This window comes from Eumetopias jubatus, unplaced genomic scaffold (assembly GCF_037043125.1).
Source record: "Eumetopias jubatus isolate StellerSeaLion01/CBP00866 unplaced genomic scaffold, mEumJub1_p1.0 scaffold_2, whole genome shotgun sequence".
Lineage (NCBI taxonomy): Eukaryota > Metazoa > Chordata > Mammalia > Carnivora > Otariidae > Eumetopias > Eumetopias jubatus.
Window position 1 is genome coordinate 186074985 of NW_028274808.1, and position 21729 is coordinate 186096713.

The following is a 21729-nucleotide window of genomic DNA, read 5'->3' on the forward strand; positions in this document are numbered from 1 at the left end:
GGATCCCAACGCAGGGCTCGATCCCAAGACCCCAGGATCATGACCTGAGCCAAAGACAGAAGCTTAAAACTGACTGAGCCACCCAGGCACCCCTACTTATCGCTATTTTTAAAATGAAATTGCACATTTACATTATTTGCTATGTAACGAAGTGGCCATTTTGTCAGTGACTGCACATTACTCTATAGGAACAGACCACACTGGTTGCTAATATAATTTGTCATCTTAAACCGGAACACTCTGGACATGAAAAGGAGATGCTAACAGAGGGGGTTCTAGGACCCTTGTAAATCGGCACTATCAGGGGCAAACCCCCTCTTATAGAGAACTCCAGATAATTTCCCAGCTCCCACACAGGCATTGAAAGATCTCACCAAATAAGCAGTTTCGGTAATTTGTTCAGAGGAACGAGGGAAAATTGGGTTTCAATGATGAATTTTAAAGGAGCCCAAAGAAAACTGACACCTTTTCCATGTCATTGTTTTCTGCTAGTATTCTCTGACTCGTTCTGCCAAGAGAAGGAGGCAGTAATGTGGACAACCACAAGCACTTAGTGCTGGTTTAGAAAGCATTGTAGCGCTTGACCATCCAGTTGTTTACTAATATTTGCCCAGCAATAATGTACAATAATTATCCTGTACTCAGCTGACTAAAGCTCTCTCTACATTTTTCATGAGGCATGCAGTCAACACAAAGGTAAAGAAAATTCAGTGGAATGCTGCCTTGATTGAGAGACTGAGTCAGAGGTGGGAAAAGACAGAGAGCAGAGAAAGATAAAGTAGAGATACAAATAGAGATGTAGAAGGACAAAGAGAGAGAAACCTGGAGTGTGAGAAGCACAGAGATGGAGAGCAAGAAGGAGACAGAGAAATCAGGAAGTGACAAAGGCTAAGGAAGAGAGGGAGAGAGTGAGCTTGGGAAAACAGACGGAGAGAGATACAGGAGAGAGCCTGAACAGCTGACAGACAGACTGGCACTCATTTTATGAGAAACAGGTGTCTTCAGGTAGCAGCTCTAAGTAGAGTCAAATTTACTCTACTTGCATTTAGATTCTGTAGATTATTTCCAGCAAATTCAGGTACCTTCTGGCTCCCTTCTTCTGGATTAACCAATAGATAAAAGGTAACTCTTTTACAACCAGGGAAAACAAAAGCGGTCAGTTGGAAGGTCTGTGCTCTGCCTCCAAAATTCATAAAGTTTCAAAATTAAATGTAGATATTTCCCCCCTCATTTTCAGTCATTAACCCTGCTGCTGCCTTTCTTAAAGGTGAACAGTTACATCCGGGCCTGACCGCAGGACCAATAACAGTGGGCATAGTTGGCAGCCGTTTTCAGTAAGAATTATCACCAGAGTGTGAACCCCAAATTATCAGGGGCCTTCTTTTTTAGGAATAAATTTGGGTAAATACAAATTGAACTGTGTGTGTCTATTTATGAGCCATAAGCTTGTCTGAAAAGTAAACACACTGGCAGCTAAGTTCACATTTGCCAATAGTCGAGAATACACTTCCTAGCCTCAACATCAAGTAACTGTTCATAAATCAGCTTGTCACTGATTCAAAGGAGGGACACACAGACGGGATCACAGTGCCACTGAAACTCCAGGTGATTTGGCCATAGTTACTGATTCCAGGGAAGACGTCATGTACATCTAGGAAGAAAAACATTGTCCATAATTCAAAAGCACAAGATAGAAGCTGAACAGGGCTGTGAATGATGGAGTAGGAAGTTTTATTCCCATGCAAAGCCACAGAAAGGATTCGTTTTTGCTATTAGCTACACTACAAAATGGAGGAAGATAAGCACACTTCTCATTGCCGCGAAATTGCCACATCGATCACCATCGTCATTAGCTGCTGAATTCATAATTCAGGCCCGTCACTCACTGCTGAAACCTGACATTTACATGTAGTGCCATTTCTTGGGCAAAAGGAAAAGCAGTCAAGTGCAAATGACCACTGACATATATGACTGCTGAAATCTGGGGGGCGGGGGGGAGGGTCACAAATATGGGCCAAGCACCCTGGGCTGATTTATTTTCAGTAATGTCAGGCATTGAAAGATGAAACCTTTCCCACTGGTAAAAATGAAGGCATTTTCATTCAATTGTATCACAATGTGAAGTGGCCTATTTATTTACACACTTACTTTTTATTCTTTTTGTATTACTTTGTTTCAGGAGTTTTGAAGGCCAGAAACTCTAGTTTGGTTTAACTTCTCCATGCAAGGATAAGGGAGTTGAATTAATTTTGATTTCTAAGGCCATAAATTTATGAACATATCATTGGACCCAGAGGTTTATGCAACCAATAATTTAAGGTATTAATCTGTCCATTAGAGGTGTCCATAAGTATTTATTGAACAAATTCAAAAATGAGGAAGATTAATCACTCAACAAACCTACATTAGTGCCTAATATATATAATATACTGCACTAGTTGCTAATAATGCTAATAATCAAAACAGAGTAAGACACTTTCTCAACTCATTAGACATGTTTGCTCAAATGTAACTCCACTGAATCTTTCCCCAGCAACCACATTGAAAAAAACCACTCTTCCCCACCCCACCTCCCAACCCACTTACCAACAGAAGTCTCTATGCTTCATCTCCACTTTCTATCTGACAAACTTTATATTTTGCTATTTTTTTCTTTATTTTTAATTTTTTTTATCAACATATAATGTATTATTTATTTCAGGGGTACAGGTCTGTGATTCATCAGTCTTACACAACTCACAACACTCACCATAGTACATACCCTCCCCAGTGCCTATCACCCAGCCTTTATATTTCCCTGACTGTAATGTCTGATGAACAAAAGTAGGAATTGTTGTCTGTTTTATTTTTGTTTTTTTTTTTGAAGATTTTATTTATTTGACAGAGAGAGACACAGCGAGAGAGGGAACACAAACAGGGGGAGTGGGAGAGGGGGAAGCAGGCTTCCCGCGGAGCAGGGAGCCCGGTGCAGGGCTTGATCCCAGCACCCTGGGATCATGACCTGAACCTAAGGCAGATGCTTAATGACTGAGCCACCCAGGTGCCCAGGAATTATCTGTTTTATTCACTACATTATTCCTAGCACCTGGACGGGTATCTAGAACATTCTAGCCACTCAATAAATGATTTTTGAATAAATTAATGAATGCACAGAATCCTTTCTTCAGTGAATCTGATATTTAGTGAAAGAAATTGGCAAATTAAACATGCAATGCAATAGGTGTTAAAATTGATGTAGCTGGTTAGACTTTGGAGAGCAGGGACTTTCTCTTATATGACCACTGTATATCCACAGTACTACAGTAAACTATTTAAATGTTTATAAGTGTTATAATAAATGCTTGTTTTAAATACATGAATAAATATGTGATGTAAGGTTTTTAATCTATCAAAGAATGTTTATGAGGGTAAAATATCCTGCATACTAAGGTACTCTGCTGGTTGACTGACCTTCAACATTAATTTTCTTTTAGTATCATTGGCTGCAGAATGCAGTCAGACTCATCCTTAGCAGAGAGCCTTCGTACCCAGATATCCATTTAGAGTGTGGGGAGGAGATGGCTTCACCCACTGTGAGGAAATACACCATGCAGATTTTAAATGCATCTGCTAATTATAGATATGCAGCTAATCTGTATTTGTTGAGACCATCATAGGACATATATAGTCTGATTTCATGCTTTCAGCAGGTATTGATTGAACCCTTTTCATATAACAGGCATTATGCAAGGTAATGGGGATACAGTAGTAGATAAGAAAGATTTCGTTTTTGATTTGATGATATGGTTGGCTACATAACCTGCTGTTTTACTGTGCTCTCTTTGCTTTTCTATTCCTCTGTACCTGACTTCTTTGGGATTAATTGAATATTTTTGGTATTCCATTTTATTTATTTATTTATTTATTTTTAAAGATTTTATTTATTTATTCATGAGAGAGATAGAGAGAGAGGCACAGGGAGAAGCAGGCTCCCACTGAGCAGGGAGCCCGATGTGGGACTCGATCCCAGGACCCTGGGATCATGACCTGAGCCGAAGGCAGACGCTTCACCATCTAAGCCACCCAGGCGCCCGGTATTCCATTTTAATCCCTCGGTTGGCTTTTCAACTGCACCTCCTCTTACTATTACTTACCTGTTTCCCTAGCATCTAGAGGTTGTAACATGTCTCCTGCCCTTATTTAGACAACTTGGAGTTAATATTGTACCACTTAGTGTACAATGTAGTATCAGTAAAGTTCCATTTGCCTTCCCCCATCCCTTATGCTCTTGTCCAATTTTATATTTATAAATGTAATGAATTCCACAATACGTTTTTTTGTTGTTGTTTTAAACAAAGTAAATAAGATAAAATTTTATATTTATTCACATATTTTCAATCTCCAGGGCTCTTTATTTTGCTCGTTACTTCTATCTGTAGATCTTCCTATCACATCGTTGCCTTTAAGCCTGAAGAGATTCCTTCAGTCTTTCTGGTGCTACAGCTCTAGTGGCTTTGATTTTTCTCAGCTCTAGTTTATCTGAAAATATCTTTATTTCACTTTCCTTCTCAAAAAACTATTTTTGGTGATTAACATAATAAAAAACAAACAAACAACAACAACAACAACAAACCTATTTTCACTGAATATAGAAGTCTGGGTTGAAAGTCTGTATATTCCCCCAGAACTTAGTCCATTGTTTTCTGGCCTCCATTGTTTCTGTGAGAAACCATTCTCATATTACTCTATCTCTATCTAGAATATGTCCTTTTATTACAGATTTGGGCTTTTTAAACTTTTTTTTCCATTCTTTTTCAGCAATTTGACTGTGGTGTGCCTATACATGATTCTTCTTGTATGTATGTTGATTGTGGTTCAGTAAGTTTCCTGGATATGTACATTAATGTTTATAACTAAATTTGGAATATTTGGGCCATTTTTTTGGCAAACTCTTCTCTCCTGATTCATCTGTTTTTTTCTTTTTTTTAATTATATTTGTGTAAGACTACTCTTCTTAAATTACTAAAAATCTATTTACTTTTTAATCCCTTTGATTTTTTTGATATTTTGAAATTTTACTTCTCATTTTTAGAGTTTTTATCTGATTCCTTTTTATAGTTTTAATTTCATTGCCAAAAGTTTTCAACTGTTTAGTTACTATGACCATCTTTTTCCTTAATGTCATTTTCTACTTATTTTGATATCTGTGTCATCCCAGGGTCTGTTTCTATTGATCATTTTTCTTAAGAACTTGATTACGGGTCACATTTTTTTGTTCCTTTACATGTCTGCTCATTTTTGATAGCATGATGGACATTGCTACGATGCATTGTAAGTAGTTTGGATTTTGTTATCTTCTTTTCAAGTGTGTTGAGTATTGTTCTGGAAGGCATTCCATAGTTACTAGCACTTCCTTTTGGTCTTATCAACGTTCTTTCTATTATTTGTTAAGATAGGTCAATTTTGGTTTTATATGTAGTCATAGGGTGTGGCCCTTACTCTAGGAAATGATCCTTACTCCGAAAACATAGTCTGTCTGAGCTCTCCAGTGAATGCCAGTGGTACTTACTGCAGCAGTGTGGTTTCTTCCCTCCCTTCCTTTTTTTTTTTTTTTCTTTTTTTCTTCTGGGTCAGAACTTCAACATCTCCCAGCATGACATGACTTCTGGTGTTTCCATTCAATTCTCAGCCCTTCGGCAGCTTCTGCCTCCTAAGTATTATCGAGACTGATCTTGAGCATGCATCACTCAGCCCTTGATCAATGACTGCATTAGTCAGTGTTCTCCAGAGAAACAGAACCAGTTGGAGATAGATAGATATGTAGATAAATATAGATACAATGAAAGATTGGCTCACACTACTATTGAGGCTGATAAGTCCCACCATCTGCCAGGAAAGTTGGTGGTATATTTCCAGTCAAAGCCCAAAGGTCTGGGAATCAGGAGTGCCAATGTCTGGGGGCAGGACAAGATGGATGTCCCAATTCAGGCAGAGAACAAATTCACCCTTCTCCTGACATTTGTTCTATTCAAGTCCTCAACTTACTGGATGATGCCCACTGGCATTGGTGAAGGTGATTTTCTTCACTCAGTCTACCTATCCAAATGCTCATTTCTTCCAGAAACACCCTCACAGATACACTCATAAATGATATCTTACCAGCTGTCTGAGCATCTCTTAGCCCAGCCAAGTTGACACATAAAATTAATCATCACAATGACCCACATTTAATCCTCACACAAATACTCCCCTCTGACACACATACCAGTTCTCTCCTTTCCAACACCCTGTACTGCAAATTCCAGTCATTCTGGGAGTCCAGAATTCTGATGTCTGTAAGCATGGTCTGCACCTCTCTGAACTATGGAAATAACATGCTAACTAGGCAGAGAGATCCAGGGCATTTGTGGAACTCACCTCCTGGATTTCTTTTCCCTCAGGTGCTACAGTTCTACATTTCTTGTTCAGTACTTGAAAACAGTTGCTTCATGTGGCTTGACCAGTATTATGATTGCTCATAGTTGGATAACATATTCAGCAACATTTACTCTCTAAAAGCTGAATATAGACATCTTTAATCTTATACTGCAGTAGGGAAGACATATGTCAAATATATAATTGTGTCATCAATTGTTTTAATTATATTCAGGATAATGCCATGAAAGAGAAATATAGGAAAACTCTAGGAGCATATAACAGAGCTGTTCATAATCTAGCTTCATCTGTCATGTAAGGTTTTCCTCAGAAAGTGATATTGAACTGAACTCTCAAGGCAGACAGGAGTTAACCAAGCCACAAGGAGGTAAAAAAGAAAAGAAAAGAAAAGAAAAGTTAGAGGTAATAGCATCTGGAAAAGACTTGAGGTAGGACAGAATATCATGTACCCAAAGAACTGAAAGAAATTAATATCTAACATCTATTGAAAGTACATTATGAAATTATGAACAATCACTGTGCTAAATAAATGCTTTATATATTATCTCATTAGAGTCTAACAAATTTATGAGGTAGATACTATTACTAATCCATTCTGTTGTTGAGGAAACTGAGATTCAAAGAGATTCAATAAACTTACCCAAGGTCGTGACGTACTGGGAACTGGTTCCAGGCTGTTTTACTACAGTGCTTGAACACTCAACCACTACAGTTTAAGAGGAAAAGAGCAGAATTATCTGGTAGCAGAGAGAGAGAGGTGTGGAGATAGAGGAAATTATATGTAGTCTACAATCTGACTTAAGAAAGCTAAATTTCTCATTGAGGAGAAAACACTATAAAAACAAGGTAGATTAAGGAATGCACTTGTCGTGATGAGCACTAGGTGAGGTATGGAAGTTTTGAATCACTATATTGTACCCCTGAAACTAATATAACACTGAATGGTAACTATACTGGAATTAAAATAAAATAAAATAAAATAAAATAAAATAAAATAAAATACTTGCTTTTCCACATCATTTAGGGGACTTTGTTTATATCATTTTTAACATTTATGATAAATCATATTCTTATTTATTTTGAAGGAAAAGACCCTAGAGAATTTGAATAATGTCTGTAGTCAAATAAATGTTGATTTGTTCATCTGCCAGGAAATAGAAACAACTTAGAAATCATATACAATTTATATTTAAATATATTTCTAAAAGGGACCTTTAAACTGTATTTTTACAACCACTATCTTTTACTATAAGTCCCTTTGTTTTACAAAGAAAAGACAGAAACGCAAAGAAGTTTTATAACCTGTCCAAGGTCACTCAAGTTGAAATAGTAAAATCAGGGACTAAAATCTGGGGCTTCTGACTCCTGATTAAAAACAGCAAACTCTCTACCTTATAGCCCAGTTCAAAAGATGCTCCAAGGAAGAACATCATTAATTATCAAATTGGGGTGGAGTCAGGGAGTGACCGTTAATAGTTCTGAGTGCTTGGGAAGCAGGAAGCTCCCTCCCCTATACCCAGACCTGAGAGCCCAGCGGCTGTTATAGATAGAGTGAGCTTGGCAGTTATCAGAATTTAAGGGGAAAGGAGGAAATCAAGCAACTGGCAAATATTTCTTGAGTGTTTGCCATGTGCCAATTTCAGAGGTGACTATGGAGTTTGGCTGGACATCAAGAAATCAAACCTGAAGTAAAGGAGCTGGGTACAAGGTAAAACTAAAGTCTCTCTCCTACTACAGATGGCTGGTAGAACCTTTTCTTTCTAATTCCTTATCAGAAAAGGGTCTCACCTTATTGTAGGATGTGATACCCATAACAGTAGAGTGTGCAGCAGGAATAACAGAAAAGATAAAGCAGAGGATGGAGGAGGCCCTTTCCTTCAGGAAGTTTGGAGATACAACAGGGAAAGTTTACCAGAAGCAAGTGTGTTTGAATTGAGTTTTAAAGGCTGCATGGACATATTGAAGTTGATCATTGGTGAAGGGCCACCAGACTGTGCATACAATGGCAGGGGGGTTGAAATGTCACAGAGGAAGAGAAGCAGAATGTCCTGCTTGGGAAGTGATAATAAAACAAAATCCTAATGTCCCAGAGGAAGTTTACAAAGGAAACAGTATTTAGATGGATGTGTCCCTCTACAAATGTACAAGGAAGAAGCCAACTAAAGAGTCCGTTTTATGTAAATCAGATTTATTTTATAAGTTTAAAAGCTTACTTAGATACTAATCAAGGAAATGAAATCAGGTCTTGTTTTGGTATTGAAAGTAAATTTATTCACTCATTTGTCAGACATTTATTGATCTCCTTTTATGTGCCAGACCATCAATTGCACTTGGGATATCAAGTACACAAGACATTTCACACCATATAAGTGTCAAGGGCAGAGGAGAGACTTTTGTGAGTTCCAACAAAGGTAAGAAGAATAGCCTGGTCAGAGCAAGAGGGTGGTGGAAAAGCTGTTCAGAGAGTGAGGCATGGCCAGCTCATGCAGGGATTAGGGTCTATGGTAGGAAGTGTGATTTTTTTTCCCAAAGAATAGCATGAAGGTTTTAGAAGGCTTTTAAGCAGAGAAATGATATGATTTGATTTATGTATCTAATACTTCACTGTCATCCCCCACACAAAAGATCTATCAGGTTTTTACCCAGTGCACACTGATGATGGAGTGGAACAGCCCCAAAGGGAAATAGATTAGCAGGCTTGTGGTCAGAACTCCTAATAATTCCAAGGTAGGAATTATAAAGTAGAAAAGCAACACATGATGCATTTGCCAGGTCCATATTATAAAGATGGAAGATGGTCCAACCTATATTGAAATTGGTTCTCTTGTTATTGCCTTATATTCAAACACCTTCCGAACTAATTTGGAGGGGGAACTATATATATAGATAGATAGATAATATCACCATGCAAATTCAGGCTCTGGGCACGGAGTGGGCAAGTTGATGATGAGTTGGACAGCTGTGGCTCTTGACACCAACAGTTGTTTCAAGCATTTACTAAACTTGCCCACCAAAGTGCTATTGATTTTCCTGGACTCCTCCCCAACCATCTGAAGTCACATATACAACTACATGCATTCTGGGGGTTAACATTTTGTGAACACACCTTGCTTCTTTTGGAATTACTCTGCTTGAATAATTCTGTGCATTAATGTCCACCTGTGAAAAATGCAAAGGACTGTTGCATCTTTGGGCATGTCCACTTATGTTAATGAGGCTGCATATCAAGGGCATCTATTGTCTCACTTTCAGGGAAGGCAAAGGTACTAACAGGTGATTGTGGTGTGAATGATTCATGCAGGGCATCTATGGCCTCTGTAACCAAAGATGGGGAGCAAGGAGAACAGAAAATTGTCACGTGGGCCCCAACTCTGGTTTGAATGTAGACATTTCAATCTAGTTAACTCTTTCAGTGATCTTCCTAACCTAAAGCCAAAAAAAAGCCACCAAATTTTATTCTTACGGCTCGAAAGACAGACTCGCAAGATTCTATTTCCGCTTTCTAAAGCAACATACAGAAAAGTTTTGAAAAGAAAACCTAAACAATGAGAAAAACGGGGCGGGGGGAGAAAAGGATTTCTTTTCTTTTCTTTTTTTTTTCCTTCTGGGGTCCCAACCCTCTGCCTGTGATTGCCTGCTGAGCAGATGGCTGCATCCATACCCTGCCTGCCCAGCTTCCTGTGATAAGCCGTGCAGCATGCCCGTTTCTCTCCGCAGACAGCATTAACAGAACCCATCGCATATGTTCTAGGTTTCCTCTACGCTCAGAACAGCACCAAGCGCAGCATTAAAGAGCGGCTCATGAAGCTCTTGCCCTGCTCAGCTGCCAAAACGTCGTCTCCTGCTGTTCAAAGCAAGTTTGTTTTTGTTTTTTTTTTTCCTCCCCCCACGCCACATGTTTGTTTCATTCCTTTAGGTCTGCATGCACTCCAGTTCTCTGCTTCTAAAGGAAAAAAAAAAAAAAATCCATATATTATATTATGCAAAACCAAGTCTATTGATGTACTCTTGTGTACCCAAATACCCATCGGAACTTCTGTGTGATTGTGAGGCCCTTCCTGTCTGGTAGACTGATGGCACAGTGTTAGTGACAAGAGCCTGGGCTTCAAAACATTTGGAAATTTCTGTTTGATCTGAGAGGTGGGAGTAGCCTTGGGATTACCATGGCCTAACTGGTTGGCAGAGCTGCTTCACACTTCAGCCTGCATCACCTTGTAGATTTCCTGACTCACGTCTATGCATTTGGCTCACACCATTCAGATACTGCCAAACTTCAGAACTATCACTAGGTTAGAAAAACTACTACAAAATGGAAACCATTTACACAAATGTGAGAGTATTTTTTTCTTTGCTTACTCTCTCTCTCTCTGGGTCCTCTAGGAAAAGAGAACCAATATATACATGTATACACACCTATACATGCACAGACACATACATACATGTACATATATGTACATATATACATATACACACAAACATGTGTATAAAGGTATTTATTTTAAGGACTTGGTTCCCATGACTGTGGGGGCTAGCTGTCTGAAATCCTTAGGGCAGGCTGGCAGGCTGGAAACTCAGTCAGGCCTGGAGACTTCAGTCTTGATACGGAATTCCTTCTTTCCCAGGAAATCTCAGTTTTTGCCTGGCTGTTCAGCATGAGATGAGGTCCACCCACATTATCTAGGGTCATCTCCTTTACTTAGAGTCAACTGTTGGTAAATGTTAACCAGGTCTGCAAAATACCTTGACAGCAACATTGAGATTAGTGTTGGTTGAAATAACTGGGTGCCTAGCTTAGCCAAGTTGATACAGAAGACTAACTTTCACTCTCTCCACATTCTCTTTCTCCAATTTTGTGACATTCTTGAGGAGTAGAAAGTAGGGGGTATCTAAAGGGCAATGCTTTATTTATTTTATAATGATGCTATATACAATTTATAATGACCATTTATAAATATCTTATGTTTACATTCTTTCTTTTTTTAAGATTTTATTTATTTATTTGAAAGAGAAAGACAGAGAGCCTTGAGCACAGAGGTGGAGGGAGAAGCTGATTCCCTGCTGAGCAGGGAGCCCTGCGCGGGACTCAATCCCAGGACCCCAGGATCATGACCCGATCCAAAGGCAAATGCTTAACCGACTGAGCCACCCAGGCGCCCCTGTTTACATTCTTTCATACACAATTTTTTTTTTTCAGATTTTACTTATTTGACAGAGAGAGACACATCGAGAGAGGGAACACAAGCAGGGGGAGTGGGAGAGGGAGAAGAATACTCCCTGCTGAGCAGGGAGCCTGATGCGGGGCTCGATCCCAGGACCCTGGGATCATGACCTGAGCCGAAGGCAGACGCTTAATGACTGAGCCACCCAGGCGCCCCCACAATTTTTTTTCAAACATCAAACCACTGTTAGAATCAGAAAGAGAAGGTAGTGTTCTTTGGCAGTGATGAGACAGAGTATGAAGAATCTGGCTAACACATTCTATGTGTGGGGCTCTAACCCATATCTTCACCAACTCTCTTTATATTCCGCCTCACCATCTTATAGGAACTAATGGGCTGAGTGTTGTAGAAAACGTGAATGCCCTGAAATTTCACTAGTCTCCACAACACAAATGGAGAAAATATAGAAAGTACCTCGAACAACCCGATACATCCAGTCAAAAGTCCAAGGACAAAACAATAACTTACTTCAGTGGCACTGGTTAGACATAATATATCATAATAATAAGATTTAATTAATTCACTTATTCATTCGCCATAAATGTATTCTATGTCAGTTCCTATTCCCATTTGGGGAGATATAGCAGTAAATAAAACAGCTTTAAAGAGGTTCTGTCCCTACTAGAACATTCTGTGGGGAGAGGGGACAAGACAAAATTATTTTTATTAGTGACAATCTGATGCGTGAAAAATTTAAATTATGGTTGAGATCCATTGCTTTAATTTTTTCCATTCACTGCACACACCATGCACACTATCTCACAAACAAAAACATAATGTGTCATCAGCAACCTAAGAGGCCATAATCCCAGAATAATGCCCCAGCCCCGACCATCCACAATATTGAAGCTGCAGACGTTTTTATTGCCACTATTTGTCAGCAAATGTTTGTTATTACAGCCATTGCTTTCCTCCTTTCAAGTTGGAGTCAAAATTGCCAATTTACCAGATATTCACTGAAAACATAGTCATTTGTACACAGTAGACAGGTAAAATATAACTTTAAAATAGATTCCTATATTCACTTGGGAAGAAAAAATTGCCGGGTCCTATTAACACTCTTCCTGCGCCAATCCCTGGTAAAGTCAGACCCCAAATAAATGGTCAGGGAGGATGCAATGAAATTTTCAACTATAAGTGTGAGGGAAAAGCCAGTATCTTTCTTTAGAGGAAAAAAATAATAATAATAAAAGATACCAAAGCATGAGCAGAATAATTCTAAAAACTGACATTTTTAGAAAAATAGGATTTCATAAAATCGGCTGGTACTGAACTGATGCTACACTTGGACTATGACCCCAAAAGTTCTGTAAATATTGCTCCCTTCCACACTAGCCACCTGCCACAAGAACACCCCAGCAGGTGGAAGGAGATTACTTGGATAGGAAAACACATTAATTGCATTGCTGTATCAGAAGGGTGTTATTCGTGGGTCCCTATCCATGAGCTGGCCCTAAGTGGTTGGGCATAGGACTTAAAAAATGCTCTGAGAGTTAGAGCCAGGTACCCGACGGGGCAGAGGACCCTAGGCCACCAGGAGGAAAAGCTTGGCCACCCGAATGTCTGCATGCTGAACCACAGAGAAGAAGGGTTGGCTTGACGGGGCTCGTCCCAGGCTTGAGTGAGCTGCACAGTGGCTGAGGTATTGTTCTCCACCACATCCCATGCACTTGTCAAAGCTAAGGGGCCAAAAGGTAGTTAAGGAAGGGCCAATACTCATTCTAAATTCCATTCTCTTTTCCAGGAAGACAGATGAGAAAGGGCTCCTTCATTCCTCAGGGCAGGAATGTGAGATTTATCAATACCATGCAACTAACAAAAGAAGAACTATTTCCTACAGAATGGCCAAAACTCCTGCTGATTTATAGAGTGCTTAGGTTTCTAGTCAGAGCACTGGAGAGTTTGAAGAGAGCCCTAAGAAGACTTGTAGCCTCACCTCACATTGGGTTTCCAGACAGACTCCTGTGTCATTACCAGGGAGCTGCTTTGCTTCATCAGGGAGACACCCGTTTGGTGTTTGTCAGCTTTAAAGAGCATTCTTCCTCATGCTGTGCCCAAATCAGCCTCCTTCCTAACTTCCAAGCACATGGGTCCTAGTCCAATGCTTGAGAGTCATCTGTAGCACTTGCTCCTTCCTCCACAGGACAGCCTTCCTCCTCCTCGCCCTCCTTCTTCAGAGCTGGGAGGGCAAGTGGTTTATTCACCAAAGTCACTTCTCTTCATGGCAGTAAATTTAGAAAGCATAAAAAAAGATAAGAAATCACGCACACACACACAGACCACACAACACACTCCTAATCCTAGTGTACTCTTCTACTTTGAAGTAACTACAGGTAATAAGTAACATCTTTTTCCATCGATGTGTGTGCATTAATGATCACATCTATACCAAATTTTTATCCTTTTCTTACATCACATACTTTCATACATATTGACCCTGTTATTAAAAATGTAAATGGAATTTTAAATGGCAGCATATTATTACATTGTAAAGTGACAGTATCCTGTTTTTGACCACATTCCCTGGCTTCTGAATATTTAGATTTTTTCCCTTTTTCCCTTTTCATCCCATAATATAAATAGCACTGGGATAAACATCTCTGTGTTCACATCTGTGTATGCCTTTTGGATTATTTTTCTCCCAGATTTGTAATATTGGATGAAAGCATTAAATTATGTGAATGTGAGCTTCCTCATGTATTTTAGAAAATTGTTTTTTTGAGTTGGCCTTTTAAATATTTAAACACATCATGTATATTACCTCTTGAGTTTTTTGTTACATAGATTTAATATCCTCAATATTTGGAAATTATACTCATTTTATAGTCATTTGTTAATCATTTGTTAAACGTAGACTTGAATATTTCTTCTGCTGTTTGTGCTTCAAATGAAAGCATTAAAAGAAGTAGCACATGACAAAGAGTTTCTACATGAGATATTATTATAGCCAGTATTAAATTTTTGAAAATCAAACGTATTACTCATCTTTAACAGAAGGAAAAATAACAAGCCCCAAACTTTTTGTGTTCAAGCATACTTCTTAACTGTGAAGTTTGAGATTCGCAGGCAAATATCAAATTCTAAGTGCCTTGGAAAGATGTTGGGGAACAACAAACATGGCAGACCTACGCAGTGGCCTCCAGTGGAATGGGAGTAAGAGACATGATTCAAATGTCTTCCTCCTGACATAAAACACCCCAACAAGAATGAGAAATGGGATAGGGACTGAAGCTGGGGACACCTGGGCTGTGAATTAAGGATTAGCTTTTACGTTTGGGCCCCTGTGCCCTGTGTAGCCTATTGCCCACTGCTCTTTGAGCACCTGACCCTAGATGCAGATAAGAGCGCCAACCAGATATGGGAGCCTGGTCACCTTCACTCAATCCAACTCCCTTTCTCATACCACTCACGGGAAGCTGTCCCCTTGCTGAATTTAAAAACAATTTCCTTTCACTTTATGCTCCCCACCCACCATCTTACTGACCACTAAAGTCTGGTCAATTTTCTCTCTGAAATATCTTTTACGTGTACTACTGTCTTGTGTGAGGGCTCTTGCTCAGACCCTCATTATCCCTTCCAAGAACTACCGAAAGAGGTAGATGGAGGCAGGGTGGGCTTTAATGTCATCCTGGCATGCATTTGAATTCCTGTTGTGCCTCCTACGAACAAAATGCCTGGAGTTTTTTAATTAAATTATCTGGACCCTAAGTTTCCTTATTTGGTCATTTGTTCACATAATTTTTTTGAGAAACCATGTGTTGTCCACATGATTCTAGGCATTGGCTTTATAGTGGAGGATTAAGACCTATTAGTTCACTGTCTTCATTGAGTTTATATGGGAAGAAAGATGATGATAAACATAAAAACAAAGACAATCGCGGAAGGTGATGTGTATTATAAAATAAGTCAACCTGTGGCAAAGTAATGGAAACTGAATGCAGGTGGAAAGGGTACTTAGTCTGGATCAGGGAAGGCATCATTGATGAGGTGACTTTTGAGACCCCAAAACACGAGGAGGCCCATGGTATGAGGGTCTGGAGAGAAAGTTCCAAGGAAGAGGACACAGCAAGAACAAAGGCTCTAAGGAGCGAAGGAGCATAGCTATTCATGGTACAAAAAGAAAGACCACTGGGATCACCAGACAAACGGGTGGTTGTGGGATTAAACAAGATAATTGATGCAAAGTACTTAGCACATGAAACATCATGAGTATGAATATATGACAAGTTATTAACTCAGTTGAGCATCCCAGCCAGCTTCTAAGGAGGTGTATTATTTTCCCTGTATAATGGCTGAGGAAACTGAGGCAAAGAAAAGTTAGACAATTGTGCCAGTTAACAGAGCTGGGATTGTGACTCCAGAGCCTTCTGTCTTCATCACTTCGTCAGGCTGAGCTGCACTGATCACCTCTGATATTGACTAAGGAAGCCCTTTTCGGGTGTATAATTGTAGCTCTGTTTCACACTTTGAATCACAAGTCTTCAAATTGGAAGGAAACATGGGAAAGCATTAGGTCTGGCATTCTGCATCCAGGAAGGTAGGCCTTGCATCCCATTTCACAATTGAGACAACTGGGTTCTTATAGGTTGTAATAATCTGTGCAGAATCTACAATTGAGAAGTTGGAATTAACCCACACCCAAAATCCTCTTAGTCCAATGCTACAGATGCATTCACTGAATGACTGCAAGGTATAGGACTGTCATATCAATAGAACTCTTACTGGAAAAATTCAAGGAAAGAGTGAAGGGGAGTTTCTTTTATTTTTTTAGGTTTTTTAAAATTTATTTGAGAGACAGAGTGAGCAAGAGAGAGAGAGAGAGTACAGGAGCAGGGGCAAAGGGAGAGGGAGAAGAAGATTCTTCAGCTAGGCAGGGAGCCCACTGCTGGGCCTGATCCCAGGACTCTGGGATCATGACCTGAGCTGAAGGCAGGTGCTTAACCAGCTAAGCAACCCAAGCACCCTAAGGGGAATTTCTATCTAAGCAAAAGTTCATCTTATTTTAAATGTTTTAAGGATGTAGTCTATTATAACAGCAACAACAAGAACAATAGCCTATTACAAGGAATATAGCCTATTTTATATGTGAAAAAACTGAGATCTATAGAAAGGAAAGGATTTTCAAAATAGCAGAGCTATTAAAAAAAATCTACGATGAGAAACTAGACTCAAGTCCAGTACTTTCCAACACTGAAATTCTGTGATTTGGTATCAGTCAGGGTTCTGGCAGGAAACATGAGGCACTCTTAAATGGGGCCATGGAAGGGAGTTTAATGAAGGGATTGTTTGCAAAGATATGAGCAGGGATTCTAGATCCAACAAGGCTGGTGAAGCCCCCAAGACCCACAGGAGTGAAGTTCTCACTTCTGTAGCCATCATCACCAGAGAGGAAGAAAGCTATAGCCATACCTAAAACTGTCAGAGAGGGTTTCACAGCAGGGATACTGGCCCTTGGAAGAGGAAAGCAGCCACTACAACCCAACCTCCAGCCAGAAGGGATCCCCAAAAATAAATACCATAACCCCTCTCTTCCTTCTCTCTGATCTGTTGGTGCTTCCCATTGGGCGGAGGGCAAGGAGTTGAGATAATATCCATAGAGGCCACTCTCCAAGCCCTAGAACAGCATGTAGAAGGATAGAGGGAGGCTCTGGAGGCCAACTGGAGCTGTTTTCCAGCTTCCATATATATGCTGGAAGCCAGGGCTTGGGGATCTACAGGACCAGTAACAGTTCCCAGAATCAGTCACACTACTCTTCTTGGAAGATTTGTTCCCAGTTTCATGATAGGCTGATAAATGTATGTTGATATTGAGTAGATAATTTTAGGATTAAAGAATTTAACTAGCTTTTTCATGAACGGCTTAGTATCAAGAAATCCCTAGCTACTCTACTCTAGGTGAGCACGAATACTTTTTCTTTAAAATATAAATGCTGTCAAGCCTGTGGCTGCTGTATCTCTATGTCTCCTTATTAGATAACTGAGTAATGCACTGTGTCTCTCTATGCCCCAGTTATGTTTTTATAAAGTAATCATTTTTCCCTATTCATTCAAAGGACATTATGGTGACTAAACGATTACTTACTAGATAATAATCAGGAACAAACGCAAGAGATAAAATATTAAACACTTGATTTTATGTGTTTGTATTTATTTACATGTTTTTATTTAAATTTGTTTCATAATATCTTCCCAGTAAATCTGAGCACCCCCATTCAATCAAAAAAAAATTGATTCACTAAATGAAAGCTTCATTCCAGTAGCTTTTGTTGTTGATTTGAGCAAACACAGGGGAGTGAATGCCACATAATAATTGTGGGGTTAGACGACTCCATCAGTATACTGCCTTGTATAATTGCAAAACATAATTTCCTAACTTTCACTTCAGATTTTTGGTATCAAATACAGCATAACATTTCAGCGTGTTTTCTTTTGCCCAGTAGCATATTGATCATGGAAAGTCTTAGATGTCTCTCTTGGAGAAGAAACATCAGCACTTGGCTGTTGGAGGATTTGTTTTCAAAAAGTGACTTAAACTGCTAACATGCTGTCAATTAAAAATACAACAGTAAACTCCGGGAAATTTTTTTAAATATTTAACCTTATGAGAATTACTCAACCTCATGCTAACTCTTTAGTGACTTTAGGTAAAAACTCTCACCTGGGCGTATAGTCAGGAAAATCTTTGAAGGAACAGAAGCGTAACTCATGAAAGTTTGTGAACTTATTTCGCAAGCAGAAAACAAGGTCCTTTAAATTCATTATATGTATGAGCCCTAAAAATGTTACATTCAAATACTCAGATGTTATTTTTATTTATTTAACAAGCATCTAGTGCTTATTATGTGGCTGGTACAGTTCTAAGTGCTTTGCACAGTTTAACTCATTATAGCTTAAAATAGTTCTATAAGATAGACTCCCTTTATTATTCCCATTTTACAGAATAGGAAAATGAGGACTGAGAATCATTATCAGTAAGATGTGTGGGGGTGGGGGAAAAGGTTGACCCAGAAGTTGAGCTTCAGAATCTGTACTTCACCAGCTCTCCAGTTATGTTCAGTGTTCTGATTGGTTTTAGAGTTTGTTTGTTTGTTTTTTTCCCACTTATCTGCTCAGCATAGGACAAGTCTTGTGCAGCCCATATTGTCCAGAGAGATGGCGGTAGCCCCTTGAACGAGTTGTTTCCCCTCCCTGGACCTCCGTCTCACCATCTACAAATGAGAAGCCCAGACTGTGTCTCAAATTCTCCTTCCAGATCTAGCATTGCAGGAGCCAATAAGATGGCACTTCTTGTTCCTGGCTATGACAAATGGTAGATGTTTCAAAGCTAGCGTAAAGTGTCCTCCTTTTGTGGCACTTCACTACCTCTGGAAGCAGGAAGTGGGAAAAGTTAGAACTTCAACACTTAACCCAAATTGCATACCAGTCAGCACTACCATTTACTTGCTGTAAACTACGTGTTTTACTGATTTGGATACTTGTCCCTGGTGTTTTTATGGTCTTTTGTAGTTTTTAAAATTCTTTATCCTGATTATCTCACTTTATCCTCATTAAACTCATGAGAGAATGACAGATCACAAGGGTTATACTCTCCATTTAGCAAACTGAAAAATGGAGAGATTAAGTGGCTTGTCCGAAGTCACATAAGTATTTAATGACAAAGGGAAAGATGAACATTCTTTTTCCTGGTCCATTATATATTTACCAAGAATCTTCATTAAACCAGGAATGAGTCTGAGTGTAAGAAAGACAGAGACAGGAGTCCCAGGACGGCTGTCTCCTGTTGGCAGGTTTAGTGGATTTCATTTCAACATGGCAGACATTTATGGAGCAATAATTGTTTTTAAAAGTAATAGCTCCAGGAACAGGGGAACGCATAAATCACTTCCTCTGAAGGCTGACCTTGTACTGAAATAAACAAATATGTATAGACATCACTCAGATACAATGAATACAGGTAAATGCTGTGAGAAGCAATATGAGGAAAGTGTTAGGGTTAAGAAGTTAAGGGTGATAACTCTGGGACTAGCCTATTTAGTTCAAATTCTGGTTCTGTGACCAACTAACTAGCTATAGAAAACTTAGGTGAGTCGTTTACCCTTTCTGAACTTCAATTTCTTCATCTGAAAGGTGGAAATATAATAGTAAATATTACATGTACTCCCTCAAGGAGTAAATAAGCATGTGAACTGTTTACAACAGTGGCCAATAAATGGTAGCTGCTGATGCTCTTATTCCATGAGGACAATGATGATCGCAATTAGAGCCACACAGAGAAGGGATTAAATCCCACCTACATTTCACAAGTAGGTAATATTTCTTCGGGGCCCTTTGGAGAATAATCATTTCACTAGAAGGAGAAGTAAGAAGAAGAAAGTTCTAGGTAGTTGAAAACATGAAGCCTTAAGACAGTCAGGAGGAGTAAGAAGTGGGGAAGAGGAGCCACCAGACAATGTGAACTGTGACCGGAGTCTGAAGGCACTACCAACACAAGGCGGGACTTTACTAATAAAAGGAGGCAATGAGGACTCATCCAAGCCTCTTATTTATTTATTTTTTATTTCAGCTTTATTGAGTTACAATTGACACATAAAATTGTAAGATATAGAATCAATCAAGTGCACAATGAGATGATTTGATAGTTGTATAGTTGTGAAAGGACTCCCCTCCTTTAGATAATTAACATGTACATCACCTCACATACATATTGTTCTTGTTTGTCTGTTTTTGCTTTTGGACAGAAGTCTCTTAGGAAACGTCAAGTGCACAATAAGTGTTATTAAATATAGTCAGCATATTTTACATTGGATGTTCAACACTGTTCATCTTCTAGCTGAAAGTTTGTACCCTCTCACCAAACTGTCCCTGTTTTCTCCACCACCAAGCACTGCTGGCAACCACTTTTCTACTCTCTGTTTCTATAATTTTGACTTTGTGTTTTCTAGATTTCACACATAAATGATATCATACAGTATTTGTCTTTGTCTGGCTTATCTCACTTAACATAATGCCCTTGTGCTATCACAAATGGTAGGATTTCTTTATTTTCCATGGCTGAATAATATTGTTATATCTTTATACCACATCTTCTTTATCCATTCAGCCATCGATGGGCACTCAGCTTGTTTCCATTTCTTGGCTATTTTAAATAATACTGCAATAAATACGGAGGTTCAGATATTGCTTCAATGTCCTGTTTGCATCTTTTTTTTTTTTTTTATAGATACTCGGAAGTGGGGTTTTTGTATCAAAATGGAAGTGATTCTTTTTCTCGATTGGGTTTTCAGATGGCTAGAGCCAGCCAGTAGTCAAGGGAGTTGAACACAAGTCCAACTTCAGAAGGGTTGATGGTGAACTTGAAGCCAGGGAAAAAATTGGCAAAGGATCAAGAGCAACATTTGAAGACAAGATACGGAGTATCAAAACAATCAGCAAAAACTAGTTGGGTATTGGTTTCTAAATCAAGGAACCAACAAAGACTCAGGGTGATAAAATGACTCAAAAATAAATTAAAAAAATCAGAAAGCAAGTAAATTGTTGAGGGAGAAAAAAACAAGAGGAAAATCAGTTGGAAAACTGTTTAAAAAGTCTATGTGACAAACAATATCAACAGTTAACTCTTATTGAGAACAACATTATTCTAAGCCTAAAGAATTATTGCAAACATTTTACTGCCAACCAGTGAGGAAGGCAAAAGTATAATCCCCACTTAGATGAGAGACTAAACAAGGAAATTAAATCACTAACCAAAGATCTCCCAATTACTGTTAAAGCAGAGCTTTGATCTGAAACAACATAATGCCAGAGCTTTAAGTCTTCACCACTAGACTTCTCTGCCTACAAGAGAAAACAAAGGCCTAAATATAAGGCAATAGTGATAGAAGATGATGCTCATGGATTGGAAGAATTAATAGTGTTAAAATGCCCACATTACCCAAAGCAATCTAGAGATTCAATGTAATGCCTATCAAAATATCAACAGCATTTTTCACAAAACTAGAGCAAATAATCCTAAAACTTGTATGGAGCCACAAAAGACCCTGAATAGCCAAAGCGATCTGGAGACAAAAACAAAAGCAAAAAACTGGAGATACCACAG

At 39.0% G+C, this 21729-nt stretch overlaps 1 protein-coding gene across 5 annotated transcripts in view; it reads left to right on the forward strand.

Annotated features, from left to right (window-relative positions):
• Positions 1 to 21729, forward strand: part of KCNIP4 (potassium voltage-gated channel interacting protein 4) — a 510001-nt gene that overhangs the window by 368196 nt on the left and 120076 nt on the right. The window contains exon 1 of one of the 5 annotated variants that reach the window (XM_088020873.1): positions 10171 to 10271. The exons of 3 other annotated variants lie outside the window; for them this stretch is intronic. In XM_088020873.1, the coding sequence (XP_087876999.1) occupies positions 10216 to 10271 (56 nt within the window). In that variant the 5' untranslated portion in view covers positions 10171 to 10215. Of the gene's footprint in view, positions 1 to 10170; positions 10272 to 21729 lie in introns of those variants that run through there. One more of the 5 variants, XM_088020872.1, reaches the window with a different exon arrangement.